Source organism: Nyctibius grandis, chromosome 6 (assembly GCF_013368605.1).
Source record: "Nyctibius grandis isolate bNycGra1 chromosome 6, bNycGra1.pri, whole genome shotgun sequence".
Classification (NCBI taxonomy): Eukaryota; Metazoa; Chordata; class Aves; order Nyctibiiformes; family Nyctibiidae; genus Nyctibius; species Nyctibius grandis.
Window position 1 is genome coordinate 63,623,810 of NC_090663.1, and position 26,820 is coordinate 63,650,629.

The 26,820-nt window shown below is 43.9% G+C and overlaps 1 protein-coding gene across 5 annotated transcripts in view; it reads right to left on the bottom strand.

Moving 5' to 3' along the window:
• Positions 1–2,364: 2,364 nt before the first annotated feature.
• SLC20A2 (solute carrier family 20 member 2) overlaps positions 2,365–26,820 on the bottom strand; it is a 59,173-nt gene continuing 34,717 nt past the window's right edge. For all 5 annotated transcript variants that reach the window (XM_068404292.1, XM_068404288.1, XM_068404290.1 and 2 more), the window contains 6 exons: positions 24,747–24,863; positions 23,844–24,047; positions 21,858–22,446; positions 10,579–10,764; positions 9,780–9,864; positions 2,365–4,056 (listed from right to left, as the gene is read on the bottom strand). In XM_068404292.1, coding sequence (XP_068260393.1) covers positions 3,892–4,056; positions 9,780–9,864; positions 10,579–10,764; positions 21,858–22,446; positions 23,844–24,047; positions 24,747–24,863 — 1,346 coding nt within the window. In that variant the 3' untranslated portion in view covers positions 2,365–3,891. The remainder of the gene's footprint in view (positions 4,057–9,779; positions 9,865–10,578; positions 10,765–21,857; positions 22,447–23,843; positions 24,048–24,746; positions 24,864–26,820) is intronic.

Genomic DNA, 26,820 nt, shown 5'->3' on the forward strand with positions numbered 1-26,820 from the left:
CAAGCAGAAGCGAAGTCTGCTTGTGTCAATCAGTGTGAAAATGTAATTTAATTCAGAGCAACAGAAATCAATTTTTCTCCTAGGATCTAAGATATCAGAAATTAAGCTGAGTACAAGATATTTAGTTATTCGTACAACCCCACCTGCGAAAAGCACAGTTCATGTGTTTGTTCTTTATAATTCCTTTCTGTTCTGCTTTACTGCTTAGAAGGAGGCTTACAAAGCTTCACAGCGGCAATAAAATCTTCCTCCAATTCAGACTTTCTTTTAGCAACCAGGAGATGGAATCAATGCTCCATCAGATCCATCAGGCCATCTCATTAATGTCACTAAAGCAAGCTCAACAAAAGGAAGAACACAAAACCAGAGGTCCTTAAACCTTTCAAAAAAAAGGAACTTTTCTCATCAGTTGCCTTCCCTAGAGAAGCAGCAGCACATAGACTGCATAAGACGCTCATTCAAAGTCTTCTGCTCTCCAAAAATATGTATCTGTCCAAGTCTTTTACAGCATCATCTTGCAGTCCAGTGGCACCCAGGTCCCCAAGTTTGGGCCAGGAGCTCTCACAAAACGACCCAAGTCTCTCTACTGCAAACAAAGGGCCCTGCACCTTCGTGTCGCCCTGTCCCACGCATTCCCCAACTGCATTTTCTGGGCTCTCACATCACACATGGCCCTGCAAGGAGCATTAAGTTATCAACATCAGAACAAGTCCTAGTACCTGTGGCATGGGCAGACTCCCTGCCCCAAGGGATGCTCAGCCAGTCTGACCAGTCACTAGCACACAGGGCACTTACCTTGGAGGTAGGAGGCCAGCAGCAGGGTGCTGGAAGAATAGGGCTGCTCCATTGAGGAGGACAAACCAGGGCGCACAGGTGACCACGCCACAACAACTTTACCAGTGAGGGGCACACTGTCAAGCAGCATAAGCAGAGCAGGGTTGGTGGCAATAACAAGTCCCAGCAACAGCCCAGTGACATCAGACAGACAGGCAAGGATGATGCAAGTCCCAGGGCAAGCTAGAAAATCTGGCAAGCAAGTGGAGTGGTGAGCATCTAGCCCCCAGCAGCCTGCACACACTCCTCCCCAGCACACAGCAAGGTCTGCCTGATGGCAACCATGAAGTCCTGTGCCCTGCCCAGGGCTGTGGCCCTGATGGCTGTGAACTGTGGTGGGAAAACCTCTGCCATAGCAGTGAGTTCGGGGATGGGGCAGCCCTGTGGGGTGCAAAGCATCCCATGTGTCTGTCAAGGCCCATCACCATCTACTTGCTAAATGGGTCTTGGCTAAAGCACGCTTGGCTCTTGGGCCCCACTGAGCTCCCACACTGCTGCAAAAATGCAAAAAACCCCACCGTTTCTTGCTCTGAAAATAGACCTGTACCTATTTTGGTTGCTGCCTGAGTGAAGGACATTTTAACCGTGCCCATATTTGCAGGGCATTTCACCAGCTATGCTTCCCCTGTGGTGATTCTGCTTCCCTGGGATGGCAAAAGACACCTCTGTGGCGTGGAGAAAGTCACTTCAGGTTTTCCATCTCCCTCCAGACTAAAGGTTATCATATTAGGGCTGGGGATATTTTGGAGATGCTTCCTTGCTGGCCATTTCCCTCATAACAGTTTTATTCATAAATATGTGTGTTGACAGACACCCAGCTGCGTGTGCTGGGGGATTATCACATACCCCCCGGAGCTGGCACAGCCCTCCGCGTGCTGCCTGCGTCTGGCAGGGCTGCAGCTGGGTCCCTGCCAGTGGAGTAAGAGAAGACTGGTTTGTCTCTGTAGATAGAACAAGGTGGCAAGCTGCTGGGCCACTGGGCAGGCATTTATTTATGCAAGTGCCAAGATAAGGTGAATTCTTCCACCCTTTTCCACAGGTCCCAAACCGCATTTACTGGCTGCTCTGGTCACTCAGCCATTGCCCATCAGTCCCACCCGTTTGCCAGCGCTATTTATACCACAGCCCCCCACAGATGTGTCGGAAACCAACTGCCACGGTGCTGCAGCGATGGGGATGCTTACAGAGCCCCAAAAAGGAGGGATAGTGCTAGGGGGGCAGTCAGACCCAGTGAGTGCCTGGTGAAAGCATCCGAAGCAGCCCCTGAGCTCCCAAACCTCTCTGGGGAGACGCCCGTGAGCCAAGCCCCGGGCAGAGCGAGGGCTGGGCGCTGGGGCCGCTGGGACAGCAGGAAGAAAAGGGAGGTTTTGTCAGCACTGCACAGAGCGCGGTTTCATCCCCGCTGACCCTGGCAGACAAAGAACAAAAGGCGGCGGATGCCAAGGAGTAGGTTTTAGCTGCCCGTGGAGCCCTCCCATTATGGCTGGCACGGCCGAGTAACGCTCGAAAAACCCAAGAGGCAAACAGTGATAGGGGCTGTTTATCTTTTTATTATAAATTTAGTATGAATGACCAATGGAAAAGTCACAATGGAGTACCAAGAACATTTTATCAAAATTTTAGCAGCATTTAAACAGTAATAGATTCCCAACCTCCTCCGGGCACCCCTTGCCCTTTGCCTCCCACCCATGAAACAGTAACCTTCTCCCACATGTGCTTTCCAAAGCCAGGCAGGGGATGTAGCCAGCCATTTCCCCCTGAGCTGCCATGAAAAAAAATCTCATCCTAAATGCTGTGACCACGCAACCTCCATCCAGGTTCCCGTCCCCTTGCGGTCAGCAGCACTGCGGGAGGCTGGCAGGCTGCAGCATGGGATGGGACTCGCTAGGGGGGACCCAGCATCTGCTCACATCCTTGCCGTGCTCCTCACGCCAGCCCCTGCGTGGATCAGCACTCCCACGGGCGCCCATGCCTTCAACCACAAAATCAGGGCTAAGCCCGTTTCCTACCCGCTGCTGCCCTTTCACTTCTGTACATGGTGGTGCCGTGCACCCCGCAGTCCCACTCCTGTTCCTGAGAGCGTGTGGTTGTGGCTGGATGGACAGAGAAAGGGGAGATTGATGGTCCATTTTCCTGCTGGAACTGATAGCAGGGCAACTGGGAGCTGAGACTTGAAGGGGAAAGGTAGAAGGTGAGCAGTGAGATACATCAAATTCAACCCACAAAATGAAGTCAGTCTACTATCAGCTAATGTGGAGAACCGTGGTCTACCTACTAAGTAACAAGAACTAACTTTTTTGTGTGCGCTTTTTTTTTTTTTAAAGTTACATTAAGACATGAACAGTACTATCCCAGCCTCGCTGGCAGGAGCTTGGTGAAAGCAATGTTGAATTAGCGGTGGGGAAACACAACACACGCCCACACGTGTAGACAACAACATAATATTGGCAAGCTATTCCCCTGCTTCTTTGGTACTTCCTAAACTTTCTTAGCCAAAATATATAAGGGAAATGCACCATTTAAAAGTTACTGTTTGTAGGTATATACACAGCCATAACCATCACGCTATGATACACAAAGATCAACATGATATGAACAAAGTTATTTTATGAAAAGCACTTCTGCACATTTTATTTTGTTCCAGTATCTTAATAGCTTTAAAAAAATTCATGTTATGCAGTCCTGTACCTCGCTTCTTCTTATATCAAATGGACAAGAAACATTTCCTAATCCGTACTCTTCTTCAAAAGATTAAAAAATTGCCACCAAAATGATACACTATGTACAAATTTTACTAAATATTAAATTCTAGGCAATTATTTTCACCCCACTGATAATATAACTTAGGCATTGTTACCTACTATATGCATATATATTTCTTTAATATATAAGAAATGGCACCACATCACCATGTCACCAATATGACACATTGTTATATACAGTAGATAAGAAGTTAGATATGGAAGATGGATCCTCTCCGACTGTTTTTTTCACGGGAATGCTTCTCCCCTCGGTAGTAGCTTGGCCATTTCCCCTTTTCCCAGCCGAGGAGGCTCCTCAGATGTAAGGCAGGATCCCGTACATCAGCAGTGCCATCACCCCGGCGCTGAACAAGCCAGCCACCGGCACAGTCACAAACCACGCCAGGAAGATGTTGCGGAAAAGGCGCCAGTCGACGGCTTTCTTGGAGCGGATCCAGCCGACAGCCACCACGGAGCCGACCTTGGGAGCGCGGGGAAGAGAGAGGGTGACAAGATGTGAGGGGTAGGTCTGAGTGCCCCTAACATGCCCACGGACACACCAATGCCAGTCAGCTGATACCAAGCAATGCTCTGAGATAAAGGAGCCCCTGATGATGGTGATGGCTCTGTTCCTGGTGGGGTGGCAGGAGGGCGACAATTCCAGGGTGCTTTAACCTTTATTTTTCAATGATCTCCTGTTTTTCATGGGTCTTGGGGTCAGCCAAAGGAGAATAAATAAGTTTGTGGGTTTTTCTCTGCCCTGCTAGCTCCCGGATCAGTCATGAGTGCAGCCAAGGCAGCCCTCCACCTGCCCAGTGCCTGACTCAGTCTGTAGGGGAGGGGGCAAGCGTCCACTGAGTCTGGCCAGACTCTGCTCTAAATCATGAAAACATTGGGAAATTTGTTTTTTAAGGCTCTGCCAGGGAGCGTGGCATGGGACAGGTCAGGATAGCTAGTATGGTTCCCACCCCACCTGCCTGTCCTTTTGCTGGTTTGGGATGTCCTGCCTGTTCACCCAGCAGTTGCTGAACCTCTGCAGCTTATAGCTTGGCATACGCAGCTGGCTCCAAACAGTACCTATGTATTTCAATACTGTGGGCTATAAACAGAATAGCAATGGCAATGTAAGCAGCTGAGCCCACCCTGTAACAGAGATGGTAATTTGGCAGGGGGCAGACAGCCAGCGCAAGGTTAGATCCAGTACAGCTGCCCTACATCAAACTCATCAGTCCCAGCCCTTCGAGGAAAACCAGCCCTTCTGGACCAGCCAGCCAAGCAAAGCATCCAGAGCTAAAATCCTCCCTGTGGACAAAGACATCACCCTGATGCTATGGGGCATGCAAACTGCACGGACATCAAGAGGTCTGGCTTCAGGTGGGGAATGGATAAACCACCAAAATATCCTTTGAAGGCACTGCTACCAGGGCAGCTGTGTAAGTCAGTGTTTTTGAAGACAAAACACACCGCGGTATGGGCAAAGCTACAACTTTTTCTTCCTTCAAATGTATTCTCAGTTAATAAGCTCGGGTATAAACCCAGCATATTATTTTTTTAAGAAAGAACTGGACTGAGAAAAACCCTTCTGGTGAAAAATGATGCAAAAACTTCAGAAACACTGCATTTTCTTTCTGCCCTGGAAGTGGCCCTCCGTGTCACTAACAAAAACATGCAAATCAGGGTGAGTCTATTCAAAGCACACTGTAAAGCAGCAAGAAACGTGGAAGGAATATCCTGTTTTGAAGGAAAGGAAACTCCAAGACACCGCTGGGCTTGTGCTCCCTGAAATGCCATCCCTGCCTCCTCTTCCCTGCTTGTTTTCTTAATGGGAGTATCAGTCCCTGCCTATAGATTAGAAGATGGGCTGCTCCCCATGTGCAGAGCCAGGAAAATGATAAATGCTGAGAAGACAGGGAAGCAGGGAGAGATAGGACAGGGATATTGAATTTGCATCTTTTGTTAACACCCATTTAACTTCTAACTACTTCTTAACATCTCTTTTTGGAGAAAAGTGTTATTTGTGGAAGACTGTAACTCTAGGGAAATAAAAGTGTCAAAAGTCCCTGTGACAGAACAAAGGAAAACTAAACTTGATATTCTAGGACTGAAAAGGCCTCAGTCTAAACCTTGATCCAATAAGGAAATCTGTTAGATAATATTTAATCTGAATACTCCTTGAGTGGACAATATGCTATTCTGTATTTAGGAGGTGTAAGTGTATTTAGGAGGTGCCCAGCTAACAGGAACCCCACACTTCTGACTATATCAAAGCATTAACCCAAGGAAACAGCATTTGGATTTTCAGCAGCTCAGCTGTTAGGGTCTGCTTTACATTTCACATGCCCTTAGCATCCGTCTGTCATGCTTGCAACAAAAAGCATTGCTTATTGAGCGAGCCTGCAGTCTACGTACGATGATCTCTGAGTCCTTCCTGAAATTTAAAAGGTATCAGCAATGATGGCATTGGTAATCTGTTTCAAACATTATTAAAGTTTAGTTTATTAATAGTGATTTTGATGGACTAGAGGTTAGGAGAGTAGCTAAAACTTGGGTGTAGGGGCACTACACCGTCTGCGGAATTTCAAATGATATCTACTTTGAGATTGGTTTGAAACCAGTGCAGTTTGCCTTCAGTATGCTCTGCTTAAAGCGCTACAGAAATGCTTTTGGCTCTTTTGTTCCTGTGCAATGGCATATCGTAATAACACACAGATCATGATAATTCCATCAGAGCAACACAGAGAATAGTTTTCAAAACCCCAAAATCATAATAGCAAAACGGAGCTGACAGTATGACCTCAGCAAATTCGCTTTTGCACAGAAAAAGCATTTAACTCCCACACTCTGATTTTATCCGTATGTGCACACGTTCAATCTGTTACAGCTGAGAAATGCCTGTTTATTTCTACATCTCATATCTTAGAATAAATAACAGGCACTATATGTAAGATTCAATATGATCATTTGCCTACCTGGGCAGCAGAAAGACAAGGTATGCATTCACACCACACTGGCATTTCAGTGCTAAATCCCAAGGGAGGTTTGAAGGGGGTGCAGGCAGAGCAACGTGGCTACCGTGTTTGGACTCACAAATTCCTTTGGAGGCTCAAAAGGTTAGGTCTTTCCCTCAGGCCCTCTTGACTTACAGGCTTTCAGAGGGACCTTTCTCTCCCCTTTGACTTGTGGCAAGGACAAAGGTGCAGTTCAGGCTCTCAGCAGGCACCAAGCGTGGAAAAGCTGCTGGGCTGTAGATTTAGGACAGGCATATCGGGCAGTGTCTACCTCATGTAGACCGAAGCCTCTGATTTAGGACTGAATGCAACTCCTGATTTGAGAGAGCTTGACGAATCTTTCTCAGAAGCTAATGCTTTTCCTCCTGCTGCCAATCTCCAGTTTGCTACCACAGCTGCTCCAAGACCTGAAAACTGCCTCTCAGAGCTTTCCTCCATACTTGGTCTCCATTTTTCATTATAGTCTATTGTTTCACCTCGAAAAAGTCTCCTTCCACCTAAGGTGTTTCACGCTGCTCTTTCTTTGTCATCGGTTTATCTAGTTGCACATTTAGTTGACTGACACTCTTTAGGTAGGGTTCCCACTTTAGCAAACGCTATTTTGCTGTGGAGCAAACATTGGGGCAAAGAATAATTCCCACTCCCTGATGCTACAGGCTTTGGACTAGGCTCACCTTGAACCCATTTTCTTTTTGATTTCTATGGCAAAATAGTTTTTCTGTGGATTTTTAAGAAGGCATTTCTGTCTCAATGGCTGACAGCACTTTTCAGAGAGGCATTTTCCCATGGAGTAAATGATATATAATAGTTCTTTTATTCCTTCACCAGGCCCTCAGAGAAAACAAGGAATACATCTGTTACAAGTGTTTGCTTTATCTTGTGTTGATCACTTAGGATCTTCCAACTCAGGATCTCATTTTGCTGAAACACAGAGTCAATTATAATAATGTGACATCCTGGAACAGTCTAATCCTATCACGAAGTGGATCTTCCCATTAAGAATTATCCATCTAATGAGATACAGCAAACTACAGGGAGCAGACACAGACTAACCACATTAACTGCTTTTATGGAAGTATTTTTAAAAAAGAATTATTTTGCTCTGCAGTTAGAAAAAAAACAGCTTTTAACTGTGTTGACTCAATGAATACCTCCTAATGCGACCCTCTCATTAGCTTATGGCTTCTAAGACATTTTCTTTTTAAATTCAGTCTATTTGTCTGCCCCAAAGTGTATTTTCTCTTTTATGATGGTTGGCTAGAAGTGCTTCAGGCACGCAACTGGGATAATCGAAGCAGTATTATTCTGCCTGGCAAATTCTTCATCACGCATTTGATATACAAGTCAGCTTAAAGGGAGGTGGGTTCAGGCCAGCATTTTTAGAAGTGGATCACGTTATTATTTTTCCCCTCCCTGCTTGATTCAGAGGAACCAGAATTTGGCCAACGCCAGGAAATCTGAACAGCCTTTCAGAGCAGCTCAGTCTTGGCTGTTTCTCAAAGAGCTCTACAACAGAACAAAGAAATTATTTTGCAATAGAGGAAGGCTTTCTGAAGAAATGGTTTTCACTAGAAAAAGGCCAATTGAACCAACTTGGGGTGTTTTACAGGATGTGTGGATTTCATTGACTCTTTCACTGGAAACCAGGTCAATGTCACAGGCAAGGATGCCCGGCTTCTTGCCAGCCTGCCTGCCATGCCATGGAGCAGTTGGCCCCGAAAACCTGCCTGCCCCAGTCCCAGCCAGAGCTGGAAGGGCTCCAAGGTCCCCAGGGTGCAGCAGCAAATCCTACAGGATCTGGCTCTTCTAGGTCTTGGTGGTATGTCCCGAAGCAGAGGGGCTTTGACACTCTGGGGTCTCTGATTTCAGAGGGGCTTGCCCACACCCTGCCAGAGGGTGATGGATACAGACGGCTCTGCATGTCCAAGAGCTTGGGAGTCCATGGGGAAGCAAAGGAGAGAAGACGGGATATGTGACTCAGGAATTTCCTAGGGAACAAAATTCCAAACTCCCACTATGTTCTTCCAGCAGTGTAAATGTCCACATGCTCCCTGTTGCCTACAGGCAATATAAATGTCTTCTCACACAGTGTATCATATGACACAAATTCTGCTCATTACCCAGCCTATATCTATACTTCAAACTGGTCTCTTTTTTTTTAAAAAAAAAAGCCAACAAACTTGTTCAAAGAACTAACTACAAGGGCCAGATTCTGTATTATAATGCACAAAAGTGAGGACAAGTTGGTTTAAAAGAAGAGAGACATTAAAATATTAGCTTAATGATGTAGCAGCATTTTTCATACCGGTGGCTCTAAAATACATGTAACCGGGATCACACAAACTACGAGTCTACATTATTTTAATACGTCTATATTAGTTCAATACAATCATGTAAGGGTGAAAGACGTTCCAGACTTTTGTGCAATTACTTATAACGCTGACTTTGCTTAGCCATACTGGCTTTAAAAGCAGTCCTTGTTATTTTGCGATCGCTGTCCGCACGGCGCATCGCATAGTGAAGGCAATCTGCAACAATCGGTATCTCTCGTATTTTGTTATGGTTTGTCCTAGTGATGTGATGTACTGATGTGATCACTGCAAACTCCAATACCTTGCAATGGGTGGAGCTTATTGGAATACCCACATTTGAGGCTACAAGTACCGTTAGCGCACACATTACTTCAATGCAAAATCCACTGTGAAGAAATAAAAAAAAAGACAGATGGAAAACCTGTAGTAAAAGAGTTACATGCAGGAAATCCCATGCCATGCACTTATCGAGAAAGTGAAGTACAAATGATGAATGGTGCGCAGCCTCTGAACAAGGGAGAAATGCTACCCGACCAGGTTCAAATGGCACCGTTGGAGGAAACCAGGTTCTTCCTTGTAATTGCTTGCTTTACAATTGAGGTCACATTTTAGTAAGTGCTGTTTTTCTTTAACCACAGCTATGGAGTTCACGCTGTGCCCGATCTCAGAGGCTTTACTGTGACAACTCCAATGCATTTTTTGGAAGCCTGATTATTTTCCGGTGTCGCTGGCACGACTGAGACGTGCTGACGCACCTCTGCCTAACCATCCTCCGTGAGAGGCTGTTTTCCTCTCGCCGTGCCATTATCTGCTGGCTCGAGTGGCACAATTTTAAGATGAATAGTCCAGACTGCCTTGACTGCAGTCGCTGGGCAAAGGCATACCTTGCAGTGTGTAGTACTGACAGGAAGTCCAACATTGGAAGCTACCACAACTGTGAACGCCGAAGCCAACTCAATAGTGAATCCACTGCGGGAAGCATAAGAGAACACTTCACAATCACTCTTTGCATCAGCTTGGACTGATACCATGCAGCGTGCCAAAGTCTTACCCGTTTCTTCTTTTGACTGTTTTATCTCCGACTGATTTTTGTCATAGGAATAAGTTAAGAGAACAAGGAAGAGCTGAATAATGGGAACAGCACAGGCTAGTCACCTGTAGTAACCCGGCTGCACAGCTCATTGCATCAGGGACTTTTACTACTCTACGCTGTGGTGAATCACGCCTAATTAGTAATTCAGTTAAGCACCAGCAGAGGTCGAATATGCATTAAGGACGAAAATTACTGTAATAAATACATATGGTTTTAATAGTCTGAAGCACACCGGGAAAGCCACTGTCTTGCCATTTCCAAATGTACCTTCTGCCACGTTAATTAGGTCATCAGCAGAAGACTCTGTTCACGTAGACCCCTGCGCCTCAAACACATTCAGTATTAGTGTACAGGGTAATCTTTTTTTCTTTCTCTCTTTCTTCCTCTTTCTTTTTCTCATTCTTTCTTTCTCTCCTTTTCCTCTTTTTTTCTTTCATTTTTTAGAAAGAAAAGTCGGAGCCAGGTTACCATTATAATCAAAGCACAGCAAATCCAGCAAACTGCACTACAAAGAAAATACTGGAGCAGCAATTTCTCAGATTGGTTCACGCACAAAGTTCACACAACCATAATGACACCTTTGCACCTACCTTGATGGTGTGATTGGAGTGAGGTCTTTACCCATGGTCTGGATAACTCTTCTACCCCAAACCCAGAGACCCACACATATCCCAACGCCTCCATAAAACAGCAGCCAGACAGGAGTCGACGCTTCTTGCATTACACCACCTTGCTCGTAGATAAGCCAGAGTGCGACAAGGGGACCAATTGCATTGCTGGAGAAAGAGAAAAACATCGCCCAAGTTATAAAAATGCAGATAATTGCCTTGAAAGAAGTATCTTACTTTCTGTGTGATTTTTCTTCATTGTGCATACAGCACTGCTCTGACTTGACCCTACAGGCAACACCCTTTCTCACATGGAAAGGCTGCAGCAGGGGACTCTTATCATGTTGTTTTTTCAGTTGTCACTTCATCACTGATAACTATAGCGAATGCTGAAAGGAATTTCTCTTTTACAAATCATTTCCTGAAATGTCAGAGTCAGTAATACAGTATGTCTGTTCTGGGACAAAAACCAGTGTTTTCAGTACTGCGCTGAAATTATCTCAAAATTTACCAATTCAAGAGCTCTGCATCTTTAAAATTCAAGTATTAAATTAGCTCTTTTTGGCAAAGAGGGCAATTAATGACTAAAATTACCATCACAGACAAGAAGATACAAATATAATCTAGTCTGACAACCTGTAATGTTTGGAGATATGATCAGAATGCAGCCGGGAAGGTGACTTAGTCCTCTTCAAACGTGTTGTACAGCTAGTTGGACTGGATCAGAGAGGACTCCTTGGTGACACACAGCTGGTGTAAGCCCTTTATGGTACCCTGCTGCTGCTATCTAGAAAAACACTGAAAGTCAGCAACACTGAATCCAACTCCTAATGCAGGTCACCTGATATTGGTGGCTGGAGTCTCTGGTGCCTGTAGTGAGACTTCTGACTCTGTTTATTCTAAAAAAGCATTAAGTTTCTAGACATGAGAGTTAGAAGAAAAACTTGAAAGCTGGTATCCAGTTACTTTAGAAGCTTAAATACTAAAAAGCAGATAAGAACTTGGACATTCCTTTTTTTTTTGCAGCTCTTTCGCTAAACTGAGTAGCTGCTTACCCTGCTGAGCAGCATTTATCCACAACCAAAAAAAGCATAAGAAGCGAGGCAGCGCTGCACTTGTGCCTAAATAATCACGAGCAGAGCAGAGCAAACCTGTCCAATGTCATTCAAAAAGTCTGAGAACCAACAGAAAGCTCCCCTCTTTGTAAACCGATAAGGAGAGCAGGTCACAGCGAGCGGCGCAGGCAGGACCAACAGCTATGCTCGCCCTGCAGCCAGGACCTGCTAAATTTAGTTCCTGGTCTCGCTCCAAAGCACACAGATGGAGTAAGGGCCAGTTTTAACGTCAAATGTTGTGCAAACCAAGCAACCGTAACTGACAGTTAATAATTTACTTAAATTCCACCTTTAGCAGATACGAGCTGCTAGGGGCTGAGTGCTAATCGCCAAGAGACGAGGGTCCTCAGCATTGCAAATCTGGTGCATCTAAGCAACATGAGACCCTCCTTCTTTCTTCTGGTCCTTGAGAAATCAAGCTCTGAACCCTGAGAAGCGGTCCTGGAGCAAAGTAACTAGGAAGGAATTTTCCCTTGTAAACCCACACAACAACATTCAAGCTGTGAGGCAAACGGAAATACTTAAAAATGCTCTTTAATATAAAAAGGAATGAATAATTCTTACAGATTTTGAGAAAGATGCTGGAAATAAGTTAGTGAGCTAACATGGATAATAAAATCCAGTAGGTTTGAAGACACTGGGTAGTATGATGAAGAACTAAATACACTTTAAATGAAGAGTGATTTCCACCAGCAAAAATACTTTAAAATTCTGGTCTGATAATGTGCCTGAGTATGCATTTGATTTGTTGAGGTTTTGTGTGAGTGAAAGGACGGTATGTGAAAAGTCCTTAATGCCTAAATGCAAGAATTATTTTACCTTCAAGGAAGAAGAGATTCTTGATCGAAGCATTTCTAATATTTTTAAGTTGGCCTGCAACTTCTTTTCCAGTGTTTTCAGGTGTGGATTAAATTACTTGCACATTTAAATGCCTTACTGTGCATAGAAAAAGAAAGGTAATTCACGGATGAATGTAGAAGGATGGATAAAGGCAACTAAAACATTAATCACATGAATAAAGGGAAAATAGATCATCCCTTCTTATAGTACTGTATGACATGGGGATAGCCTCCCTGTTGAAAATAATAGGTACACTTGGAGCGAGCTCAGGCACTGATTCCTGACTGTTCTGAAGAGATCATGGATTTGTCCAAATGTAAATGGGAAGACAGAAAAGGCTTCAAAAACTACAGCAGCAAACTATACTCTCTTGTACCAAAATCCAGTTTTAATTATTTGCAAATGTTACACCTCTGTGAACCAACTAAGCTTAATCCTCGAATAAAAGGTTATTTTCTTATTTGTGGCAACGGAAGGCAAGGCAAAACTCTGCTGATTTATGCTCAGCCTCGAAGGATCTGAGTGGCTGATGCTGCCCAACAGATCCGAAGAGATGACACTGATGCCTGCAGAGGCAGCACTTCTGATACCTTCCCTGTAGGAAAAGAGAGCAGAGGAGCACTGGACCCATATATGCTTGGAAAGGCAATAAGGTAATTAACTGCATTTTCATTTGTGGGTATCTATCTGCACCACTGGTTATCTATACCAGAGAGACATTTCTCCCCTCCCTGTAAAGCACGTTCAATGTGACTTAAACATTCAGCTCCTAGGGACAACGGCATCTCCCAGCCTGAATACCTGCAAGTGGCTACCAACAGCCAGCAAACCAGCAGTGGTGTGCAGCCGGTGGCTCTGATCTACCACTGTCACAGCTCTTCAGAGGCCTCCTTCGGCTTCTGGATTTGATCAGTAGGTCCAGTCCCAGAGGCTTGTGCTATCAACGCTTCCTAGGCCAATGGAGAACAGCTCTTGAAGAAGCTGCTAGGCCTGTCCTACCACAAAACTGCCACAAGCTCACAATGAATGCGTCTGACTCATGAACGGCAAAGACTAGGTTCTTGGTACTGCATACATCAGCTTCGAGACATTACCACGAGCATGTGCAATCAACCATCCTTAGGACTAGGAAGAGTTCATCCATAGAAGACAACCAGTCCCATCAGGAGAGTAAGAGAGAAACAACACATCAAAAAAAAGGCGTTGTTAGATAAGAGACTTTGTTTTGAGGCCCTCTGTGGTTAACACATCTCCTACAGCTGAGTGACTAAGCAGATGAACCACAAGGATGCTGGCTAGACTGGGATGTGGCTTTCACAGTATTTCCCACTGGTTCTATCTCATTTGACTCAAGACATAACTAGCAGGAAAGCAGACCTCAAATCTTCCATGCATTTGGCTAAGACTCATTTCACAGGTCTATTCTCAAGAAGTGTTTTTCTCTTACTCTCCCACGCAGCTCTTCTACTTGCCTTAACTAACTCTCCTTTATGCTGGAGCTCCAAATCTTATTCATGGTAGTTTAGAGGGAGAAGAGAAAAGCCTGAGACGGTTACCCAGGGGCTCTGAACTCCTATCCACATCCATCTATACGTAAAACTGCCATTAGGTTCCTATGTAAGTGAAGTGCTTTCAAAGATGTTACCATATTATTTAACTATTGGGTTTAAAAGCCAAGATTATCTACTCCAGTCGCGGTATTACTTCAGTTTTGTACACCTAATATGCATTTTTCCACTGACCACAAGAAGATGGCCATTATGAGTTAATTTTAGGATGAATTTATAAAACGTTATGGCATAAGAAGCCTAACTCCTGAGTTTACCTGTCATGAAGTATATTCTCCATGTCCAGTATTTTTCACCACCTCTGCTGGGCTCCGCCAGCCCCGGTTACTCGCAGGGCACAGGACTTCGCAGCAGGGGTGGTGCGTAGGGGCTGTTTGCCCTCCCCGGAGGCGCGATACAGGATTAAATGCCATCTACAGTAATGCTTGTACTTGCAGACACGTGTCACGGTGGTTCAGCGAAGTGCTGCTGAGTGTTTCTGAAGCGCTGTCTGGCCCTCATGGTGATTTCACTAGCTCTCTTGACTAACGTGAATTGGTACGACTTCTCTTGTTCTGCTCGCTTGTGCCAGCTGAGAATCTGTCCCGCACCATTTATAAAGCTGTTGTGAAAGATAGCATTTGACAGTGAATCTGAACTATAAATAGAGTTGGCTTCTCCTCTCCCCCGTGAGACAGATAGTATTACTGACAAAAAAGCCCCCACATTCAGCTGTCATGAGACAGGCTTAGAAATTACAGTTTCCCATGCACACACACACACACACGACCAGAGATTTTTAGGTACCTCTGGGTCACAAGTCTAGGTCCTTCTCTGAAGGAACAAGGTCTACAACCTTTTTTTTTTTTTTTTAGTAAAAATTAAGGGGTTTTTTTCAGTAATGGAAGGGTGCTATCAGCTGAACGCTCTATTGCCAAATCCCATCAAACTTGTCATATTTTATGAACCAGCAACATTGCTATTACCTCGCTATTTCTTATTTGAGGGGAGTAGTGAGTAGCTCAAAAAACAAATCTAATTGTATTCGAATGCTACTCTCTGAATAAGCTTTGTGTTATAAGCCACGATCTACAGACTACTTGATGACCATGTTTTGATTCTCTGCTACCTGAAAAAGCAGATTGTGTTATAGCCAATTTTTCCAGTTGAGTGAAAGAAGATTCACATATACATTATCACTGATTAAAACTGAATGACGAACAAAATAGCCATCTGAGAAATCTATATTAAGCTTCCACTATTACAAATGTAATTACAAAATCCCCAGTTGTTTGACTATTTCCCAAACCAGGATTTCACAAAAAAACTTCCCACTGGGAAAATAAGTGGGATGATATTTCTGACTATGCTGCAGTTACACCTGGAGACATCACCCCGTTGAGAAAGGGTGCAAGGAAGATACACCTGTATGTACCAACAGGAAAAAAAAACGTCCTAATCTCCAGAGATGTCAGATTATCGAGAGTTTTATCCTAGTTCAAATAATGGGATAGTTTTGAAATAGTGTGCATACCACAGCGCAATAAAAGTGTGTCACAGCTGTGCCCTGTGAGGTGCAAGCTTTGGGCATGTTAATGAGTCAGGAAGGCTACGTATTTCTTCCTGCAGCTCATTGTTGCATACTGTAAAAGCTGGCCCTGAAACCCCAACTCCCTGGAGCCTGGAGGGTTGGGTCCATCCTCCCCCTTGCCCATCAGCATCAGCCTTCCCCCGGCAAGCCCAGTCATGGGCCCCGCTTACAGCAGGATGGGGAGGGATTCCCATGCCCACCGGAGCCCCCTGTTCCTTGCTGTTCTTCTCTGGCTTGCCTGCGTGGCACAACAAAGATGCCACGTACCTGCACAATTAAGGTACCAGTGAAGATTCGTATCTACTTGGGACACGGGCTGCACTTTCAGGACGGACTGCTATTAAAAAGGGAAGAAATCAGATTTCAGGCTGCTCTCAGTAATAGTAATGGACAAATTAGCTTCCTAAATATTCTGAGTGATCTTGACTTCAGCTCTCAAGGAAGAAATAAGAAATACTCATTTTGTAACCCAGCCTTATTATAGCTCCTTTAGTCTCCTTATTTAGTGAGGAGACTGAATCCCACTAAGCTTGCTGCATGCAGTGAGATACTGGCAATGTTCTGGCCCTTCCCTCCTTTAATCCCATTGCATTTACTTCAGGAAGAGGGGAAAAGGTGAGTCCCACTGCTGTTTGTGTGTTCTGACCTAAAACTCCAGTGAAGTCTGTCGGGAGGTGAAAGGAGAAGTTTCCTCTCCTTGTGTTTCGGGCAAGCAGGTATTTCCTAGTTTCACTTGCATTGCTTTGCTTAACAATGAATTCCCTATCTGGTAGCAGTTCAGTTTCCCTAAAACCACTGAGAGAATGTGTAGAAATATATAAAAAATACTAAACATTTTCACTATAGCTCTGAAATAGTTTTAAATCCTGTCTTCAGTAATGTAGCCTATATTGTTTGCATAATAAGAGCACCATTCTTTGTCAAGCTTGTGCCATAAATCCATATGGCATTACCTGCAGACTCTAACACAAATTACCCCTTTTCCTATAACATCTAAGTATGAATATGGAAGGTAGTCCTGAAGTCCTCCACGAGAAATTTAATTAGAGCAGCCACATTCAAACAAATTACGCAGCAGGAACTCAGCAAAACTGAGATCCCCCGCACAACCATGAAACGTCTGCAAGCAGGTTCCTCCTCCCTACAGCACATACCAGCTAAACCTCGGTACCACCTGCACCTTGGCGCACAGACACGCGCAGGCAGCACAGTCTGTGGTCACCCTGTTCAGCTGGAGCATCACTGCTCCTGCCGCCATCATGATAATAAACCACCTTCCTCCAGGGCTGGAATCCACGAGCCCAGGGTAGATGCCTGCTCACACAAGTCAGGGCACACGGGTCCTTCCGTCATCCCCGGGGTTTCTCCTGTGACAGCAGGAATGATGGCCTGAGGCAGAGAAGGAAGGGACAGAAGAGGCTACCCATTTGTAGGAGAAGGAATCTGTATGAGAAAGGACTAAACACATGCACAGGCAGGTGCATAGGAGCACAAAGCTCAGGCTTTTTTCACAGCATAAACAGCAGATTTTAATCAGCAAAACTCACGTTGACCCACAGCATCTTTCCATGGGTCATCCCACTTTGATTGCAAGAATTCAAGGAATAACAAGCTCCAGAGGCTGCTTGAGTCAACAAAAGCATCTTCCCATTTGCTTGGAAGGGGTGAGGGGTCGACGCGCTGTTTGCTCATAGCTTTCTCATTCCCAGCCCAGTAGCAAAGCAGCCACAGCCACCATTGTGCTGAGCACAGGAGATAGCTATGGGGTTAGCAGTACTTCCTAGCTATTTCCAAAACAACCTGCCCAACTTCCCTCATTTTTGGGAACTAGTTAACTTAGATGTGCTTCCTGATTTTGAAACGCAGCATAAACCCTACAGCTTCAGCGACTCTCGCTACCTGCATATATACAGGTAGGCTACTGCAGCTGCAGCGCTGAGCTCTGGATCATCACGATTCCTGATGAACCAACCTATATTTACAGAAAATAAGCTCAGTCCAGCTCAGTCATAGGTGCATATAATCCCCGCCAGCCAACAAAGCCCAGCCTCCTGGCCTCTCTGGAAAGCTGGCTCTGAACAAGCATTTAGGAAGCTGGCAGTTCTCCTTGTGTCACGCTCCTGGCCCAGGTCTTTTTTCCATCCTGCCCTTTTTATTCTCCCGTTGCCCTTGCAATGACCTGATGTGCTCCCTTTGTGCTTGGGTGCTGAGCCAGTGGGACCTGCTCACTTGGCGCCACTAATTAAGCTCAACAACAGCATTTTTTTTCAGCGGTTCTGTCCCAACACATTTAGTCGGGATTTTAAATTCTTTAGATTTCATTCAGCCCATGTGCACGATGGTGTCACAAGGCTCTTGGCCTGGCTCAGTTAGTCCCAGCCCTGGAAGGGCTCCAGCACCCTTGACACAGCGCATATAAGCTCTGCGGCAGGGGGGCAGGAGGGGATGGTCTGAACAAAACAGTCACCCAAATAAGGAGTTACCATGACTCCCCCATTTCTTTTAACACACAACTGCCCCAGCCAGGATCCCTGCTGATGTCAGCCTAAACACGAGCCCTGACTGCTACAAACATCAGCTCCTACAGCAAAGATGGCTGGTATCGTTACGATGCTAAAAACCATCATCTTGGAAGAAAATGGGGTCTAGCTACCCTTATTGTGAGTTAGTTCTGCAGTCAAAGGCAAAATACTGATCTAACTCTTCCAGGTCCAGGAGAAAAGCCTGGACAATGAAACGAGGGAGATCTCCACATGATTTTTTTCCCTCTAAAGTGCTATCCAAACTACATGGGGCACTTCTGCTCCATGAAGTGTTTCTGAGCTGCATCATGGTTCAGTCCATACCATATGCCTCATGCTTAAATATGCTCTAAAACAGGTCAATCATTTAACTACACGCAGTTTTTTATTTTTATATTAGCTTGTAATTTTTCTCTCTTCGCTGCTCTTACCTGCTCCTGCCCCTTCAAGGAATACCAGCAAACAGCCTGATGGAAAATAAATAGAAAACATGGGATGAAGAGGGAGTTCCAGGATGGGGAAGGAAAATGAAGGAGAAAAGTCCAAAGAAAAAGATGTGGGCAACAGAGGTGCTGCCCTAAATATATGATTGAGGAGCTTAAAACCAAATGCAGAGGAAAGCAGGATTTTAATGATGGGATTCAAGGCTGAGGAAAAAAATAGAGAAGCAGCTTGACAGCAGCACCTAAAATGAGCAAAAGGAAAGTGAACGGAGGAGGGAGATGAAAAGATATCAGCCTTCAGTGGAAGATGGATTGCCAAGGCTCGCTTTCTTACGGAAATGTGGACAGAAAGCCATGCTACTAGCTAGATTCTACTGCGTTATTTTTAAAACAACGCACCGCCTTTTGAGCTCTGCAGATCTTTATGCGACATGCAGAAGAGCCAAGAGCCCAGTAAGAAGGCTTCTGCTCTGCTAGACAAAGACCGGCAAAATGTCTCTGCTACTTAATCCACAGGATAGACATCTGTATTCCCAGAGTGTTTTATCTACTCAACCTTTTTGGCATACAAAGGGGTCTTTAATTTTTATTTCTCAGCTGGAACTCAGTACAACTGCAAGGATGGGTTCCTATCCAATCCTACACCCATGACCATCATCTCACATTTCTACCAGCTTTGACAAAATAAAGCTAACTTGTTCCTTAATTTTGCAATTACATGAAGTCAGCTTAAGAAGACATTTTGGAATAAACAGCATTTAATAAAAAAGCATGCTTGCTGGCAAGTTTGGTAGGGTCACTGACAGAACCAGAGATCTGCAAAACACTGAAAAAATAGGAATTTTCAGGAAAGGATATTGCCAAGGCAACAAGCCAGTCCAAATGCAGAATTCTGGGGAAATTAGGCTGTAAGATGCAACAAAGCATACTGCACAGAGTCTAAACCTTGTCTTTCGTCCTGTCCAGCTCCTATCAACGCCAAGTCTAATTTCTGATCTGACTGCATCCTTACAGATCACTTCTAACAAACTCTGCTACCCTTGCCTCCTGCAGAAAAGGCAAATGATGCTTGCATAAACGTGAGTCCTTGAGGAGTATGTATAGACATCACCTACAGGGAATAAAGGCGCAGGGGCACTTACTGGGGTAGGTTGTGAACTTTCTGCAATGGTATTTCCCAGGGTGCATTACAAGAAACATCAGCAGTGTTTATCCTTATTCCTACGTTCCCCTTGGCACTCGCTGCTTGCAGAGCATGGGCACCAGCCTCCATGGGTCTTTGCTCTGCCCAGTGTGCTCAGAGCAGAAGTCTTGATCAACGGAGACCATCCAAGGGGAAAGAAAGTTGCACCACTGCCCTCCGATCCAGAGGATGAGGGGACCCTGGACTCCTTCCCAGAGCCAGATCCCCATGGATACAAAGGGAGTAATAAAAAGAGTGAGGATAAGAAGGCTCTTCAGAAAGCCCTATATCAAATTCCCAGGACACTGGATGGACAGAGGGGGGAAGAGACATGTTTGTAAGTGTTTTTGAGATGAGCTGCGAGTTAAATCGGGTGGCTGACAAGAGCAAGGAGCAATAACTGTTCTCCTTGCTGAGTGGGACAGCGTTTGCCCAGATGCCTAAGGAGGACTATGAAAGTCATGAATGCTGCAAAGCCCTGCTGCAAATGCTGAAACTGACACCGGCAGGGCACAGCTAACATGGCGAGGGGTCAGCGGGAAGCGGACGCAGTATGGCCTCAGCTACAACCCAGATAAGGGCTGCTGCTTTGACAAGCAGCTTCTGAGTGGATTTCTCAGGGTACCTTATCATGATACAGGAAACAGCGCCTACTAAATACCAAGTGGATTGCTCCAGGACTAGGGAGGAGGCAGTCCAGCCAAATTCTAAAGGAAAAATACGCAATGTTCCCAGGGACAGAGCAAAAACACCCAAACTGCCCTTCAGCCACATGCCACCAAGATGGCAAGATGCAATAGGGCCCTGCAGATGAAGCAAAGTTATGAGCAGATGAGCAACGTGAGTGCAGACGAGGAAGGTATAAAATGCTCCATCCTGAGCCTACACCCTACATCCTTCAGTCAAAAGTCTTGTACTTTGTGGAATAAATAGAGCCAAGCCTTCAAAGGGAAAGAGCTTGGCAAATCAGTGAAGAGACACTGTTTTGCAGGGGGTCTGACCAGATGATGGAGGGCAAAGAGGTGCAGATAAACCTTTCTGAGACCAACTTCAAGACCTTGTCAGCTGCCTGAGTCAATATGAACATGAGAGAAAGACTCCTGGATGATGATCCTTTTCCTTTATTCCTGGGAAATGATGTTAATGCCACAGGATTTAAGGAGAGACACACTTAAGCCAAATGATTGAAGGATGAACTCACTGGCTTCTTCCAAACTCAAGCCGCAACTCAAAGATGATAGCAGCTCTGGATAAAACTCCTGCCGGGGAGTACTACGTACCAGGACTATGCTGGGAGATGGGAAGCTTCTTAAATGAGCACTAGGAGATGAGCCATAGCCCATGTCCCCACTCCACATGGGGCACGGGAACATGCCCAGGGCTCCTTGGGGATAGCTCCCTTTATTTTGGTAAGAGAACTGCGGCAGCTGAAGAAGTTGTATGTGCAGTTTATGAACTTCAGTAGGACTTTGATGTTAAGGTTTTTTAGATTTTCTGGGCTATTTAGTGATACACTGCCTCACACGGTCCTAGACCCCTGGAAAACTCCAAGCAAAAGATTCAGCAAAGGGAAGTCTGTAAGGGCTGGAGCAATCAAAATGAAGACATTCTTCACCACCTCTTTTCGCAATGTGACAAGAAATGAAATTCATCTAATGACAAAGGTAGTCTAAACCTCTCATTTGCTGATGGCCTCCGATCTTGCAGTTAAAATAGGCTGCAAACTCTGTCTCAATGCCTCAGAGCTTGCCAAAATTAAACCTGAATTAAACAAACTACTACACAATTATTTAGCAGCAAATATAAAAAGATATTACCATTGAGAAGAAAATAAACCACAGTGAGCAGCTCACCTCCTGGAAAGAACTGGGGACATCAGTATCACAAGCTTTGCAAAATACGGCCCTGATGATCATCTGCCTGCAGAAATTAATACGATTTCCAACCGGCCAAGCTGGCAAACCTTGCTCGAAGCACTTAAACCATAAAATTGCTGGTTTGTGAGATCTCCTCCTCTTACCTGACATCATTACCTCCATGGGCAAAGGATCCAAAGCAGGCTGTTAAGATCTGGAGGAAGTGGAAAAGTAGATGGACCTGAGACGTGTCTTTCTCTTCCTTATCCTCTTCCACAGGCTCAACTGGGGGCCGGTTAGGATCTGCAAGTTCAGAGGCCAACTTCATTTCCACCCCACCTTCCTCCGCCTCGATCTCTGCCTCGGCCACTGCATTGCAATAGCTGGAGTAGCTGTCATAGCGAACTCGCTTCTTGGAGTAGGAAACAGTGTCTCCCACTAACTTCTCACTGTCCTCTGGAGTTGACGTATCGGCTGCCTTAAAGGAGGAATGCACGGGCATGCCACAAATAGCAGCTGTGTAACAAGTATAACTGTTGTTGCGTCGTAACAGTTTGTAGTTGTTTTCTTGAGCAGGCCTCTCATCGGTGGCCCTGTCCAGGTGCATTTTCTGGAGCAAGTCTTTGTATAAACCTGAGTCCTTGTGCACAGTGTGATAAACATGGCCATCGCTCCTCACCTGGCCATCGAAGCTGAAGGTGCCGTTGGAAACAGGTGATTTCACCGAGGTGTGCGTCATCGAAAATGCCCTTCCTAAAAAGGCAGAGATTTAGAGTTTTTATTTCTACAAAATGTAATACAGAAGCCCCCTCCCTCCCACTTCGTGAGACAATAAAACGGCAGCGATCCAAGAGTACAGGACAAAGAAGATCAATTTGCAATATACACAGTGAATCAGCAAAGATTCAATTCACTGCAAAATAAACTCATCTTCTGTGAAAAAACAGCTTTGTTCCAGCGTTGAGTCTCCCCCAGACACACTGTATGACGTGCAGCAAGTCACTTGGGATTGGCTGAGGTTAAATACTCAGGATCTTTGAAAAAGTAATTTTTCTATAAAATTCCTTTCTTGTAAAATAAGTTCTGCTTTTTCTGAAGTTTTGTCTACGTTGAATAGGCACAATAAGGATGTCAGGAAAGGTGGTTTACTGTAATTTCATACTGAATATGAGGTCACCTTTCAAAAGTACATATGTTTAAGAGACATTTACATAACTTAAAAAAATTAAAAAAAAAAAAAACAGAAAGCAAAAAAGTTCGTTTTCTGCAGAAATATTTCCTCAGCTATTCCAACATTTTGTATATCTTATTTCTATGAACATGATGATAGTTATTCCCACTGTATACATTTAACATTAGTGTACACATCACAGCTAAGGCAATATTTCTGAAGAAACTATCTTTTTCATTTCCTGACTTCCCAGATTTCCACTGGGCAACATTCAGAATTGGTTTTAGCTATTTTTAAACTGGAAGCACACACTGAGAGGGCTTCACATCATGACTTATTTGATTTTGTAAGAATCAGTTGAATATATTAGGCATTTATTAACCAAATTACAGGGCTGTGTAGATGTTTGTTAGCAAAGTGATATCAAAGTCAGCAGATCGCTAAGTGGGGGGGGTGCGATCCCACCACATGGGAGAACAAAAAGAGCTTTATGCACACAAGCCTACTTCTTATAAATATACATTCAGAAAACAATGCATGAGATTTTTCTAGTGGACACGCTCCAAATGGTCCTAAGTTTGTCAACTAAAGCTCAAATCTTTTCATCTCCTGTGGTAGTATGCTAATCATCTTTATGCTGAATTTAACCTTCATACATCAGCAATTTGTGGTCTCTGTATTTTTCCACTGCTTAAAAGGACAGAAACACCATTAAGGACAGAAAGTAAAGCAAAAAGGAAAGTAATTTTTGTTTTCAGCTGTTTCTAAAATTGAAACACAGCCAAACAAAATGTAATTGTTTTTAAGTCCTCTCTACAAAATGTCACTTGTAAATGAGCATCTTTCCCCACAAGTGCTGAAGAGGGATTAGAGCTGGAAATCCAAAACACTAACTTACCATTTAGAGACCTACTTGCAGTTAAGAAACCCTATCGAAACAGGGAGGAGATAAACCTTCTGTATTGTCTTAGTTTCTTACCATATGGTACACGTGGATGGTTTCCATTTGCAATAGTATCTGATGCCCCAGCAGCTTCTGTTACTGAGCCAGTAAGGGGAATCGTGCTCTCATCAGATGTCTTGGCACCGGGAAGCTCTTTAAAGACTGGTGTTTCTTCGTCTTGAATTTTATCAAGACTTTCATCTGATATCCTTGACAGTGCAGCATCTTTCTTTAACCGGCCTAAGGGAAAAACAGTACTGTAATTTTAAACCCAACCTATCTGTCTTGCTGCTTATGTTTCCACTGTTTGCATCAACGGCATAGATCAACATGGATACAATAACCTGGCTCTGTTTCATACACATTCTTTATTTGTTTCTAACACTTATCTTTACTAAATTCATCTGAGAAAATTCTAGAGCATCTTTGTTTCTCCCTACAAAATTTGCCAGAGTAGGTAACTGAAGTAAAACACTGAGCTGCTCATTAATGAAATCTGAAACTTTTTTCTGTGTTTTAAACACTGCATTTGTTGAGAGTAGCAAAGCAAACAAGCAAAACAAAGTTAAAAGATGTGATCAGCCCAACTTACTGTAAAGTTAAAGAAGTCATCTAAAGATAATAATTCTGCCAGATTTTTCCTCTTTAACGTTTCCTTAATAAAATACAAACTTGATTATATTCCAGGATTTCTTTTCCTGTTTCTGCTAGACTCTAGAAGAAGTGAGCACTGTAATGGATTGCTTAACAAGGTTTTGAATTTCTGCCACTGCAGGTTTTTAAGAGCAGGTTCCGCAAATACATGAAGAATAGTTTAAGCACATCCTGCCTGTGGGTGGGGACTTAGCGAGGTGACATCTCACTTCAGAGCACTTCCAGCTCTGAAATGAAATTTTCCATGATTTTACATCACTTGCATTTTATGAAGCAACTACTTACTTTCTATTTTTCTCTTCATCCAGGGACACACAAAAATCCAGACTAAGATGGCAAATACTAAGGATACGCCGACTGATATTAGAGCAATGGCCCACATTGGCAGTACCAGTCCCAGTACTGTGAAGACAAAGAAGTAAAGCCCAAGCAAACTGTAAGTTAACATGACTTAATTATCTCAGGCAGTGGAAGAGCAGTCTGTTGCAGAAAACCCTGTGTTCACAATTTATTCAAAACCAACACAAATGAGCCAATTATTTTTAACATATGTATCAGTTAGTGCAGTACTTAAAGGTCTAGTTGACATGCAAACGTGTCTTCCAATTCTCTGTTACCCCACTGTGACCTTATTTCCAAAGAAGTCAGGGGTAAAACTCCCACATCTGGGCTGCTAAAACAAGTTTGCAGTGATTTTATATACTAATGCACGTTAAACTGTGCTGCACATTAGGGTAAGTATTTACCTGACCTTTGCTCTGGTCAATAAAGCCTGATGCTTAGCTTAATCTAAGTCATTATGTGCTTATGATAATAGCTTAATGTAGCCCCTGAGAGCTGAGGTTTCAGTCCTGCAATGCGCAATCATGTCAATAACTCATGTTCCTATAAGTATCCCCTCAACAGAGCTCCTTGCACTTGTTCAATTAAATGATCAGATCCTTAATGAAGAAAGATCTTGGACTCTGATCTTTCAAACCTGTATATGCACACCTATCTTGAAACCTACGTGATTAATTCATCCTTGTGAGTAAATGTTGCCAGGACAGAGGCCTTGGAGAGTAAATACTATTTCCCGAGTATCAAAAACAGAGTCCCACCTTTTTATTCACGCACTTTAGAGACTGCTAAGCTGAAACAGAAGGGACATTAAGATTCTTATTTCATTTATTTTGCTTAATGAGTCACTGCAGAGTGCCTGACCTAGTTCTGCAGTACAACTAATGAGGAAATGTTGGTTATACAGCTGATTTACTGTGAAACATCTTGGATACGTAGCCAATTAGACTTAAGAAAAAGGAATAGTTGAGTTATGTTACCCTCAAACTGGAAACTTCTCAAGCTTTTTATTAATTTCAGTAATGCTATGCTATGAAGCAGAGTCTACCGACTGCATTTATATAGTACATCTAGTGCATGAGGTTTTAGAGAAAACAAATTTTTATTCAAAAAAGGTCAGTTTCTAAGCCTGCTTTCTTAACTCAGGGGCATGTTCAGGAGTCTCTCTTCAACTGCCTCTTTGTTTCTGGCTCTGTGGCAATAATCTTATCTAAAGATAACATTTAATGACCAGAGTCTTCAACAAAGTAGTTGAGAGCATTGAACATCTTTTTTCTGAACTCTTTTGCTGCAAGTGAATGTTTAAATGTACACTGCTTAAGTAAAGTTAAATATAAACACATAAATGCAGATATATAAACATAAAATGCATGAATATAAATATACAAACATAAATATAAAAATATAAATATAAGTTCAAATATAAACACAAATATAAATAAACACAAACCTATAAATGCACATAAAATATACAAAAATATAAATGAAGACCTGAAAATTACATGTATCATTTCCGTCTACTGAGTTGCAATGAAAACACAGCACCCAAGAAAGAAGATGCATTCAATGCAGAAACAGGCTCAGGGCTTCTTATCATTGAACGGAAATAAAGAAGTAAATTTAATTAATAGGCTCTGTGCCAGAGCTGCGAGAACAGTGACTCTGACGACTTCTATGGAGATGTAGCATTAGACTGAGTGCAAACAGCCTACCTACTCTTACCACCTGCTCTGAACCTTCCCTCCTTGATGCACATATCTGGAATAGCTTTGAGGGCTCGACATGTGCTCAGATTTACGAAGGCGAAGCTGACAGCTCAATATATCCCCTTATTCTAAAGAGGGACTTTTTTTTTGTAACTGTGCTCTTCTCTACTAACCAGAGTGATCAAGAGGGAGCCACAAAAACACATGCACAAATAGAAGCATGTGGGGAGGTGTATGATTTACTCTTGCCCTCGTTAACTCCTAATGTAGGAGATGATAGCCATGTGGTGTCAACAGCTACCTGACAGCATGCT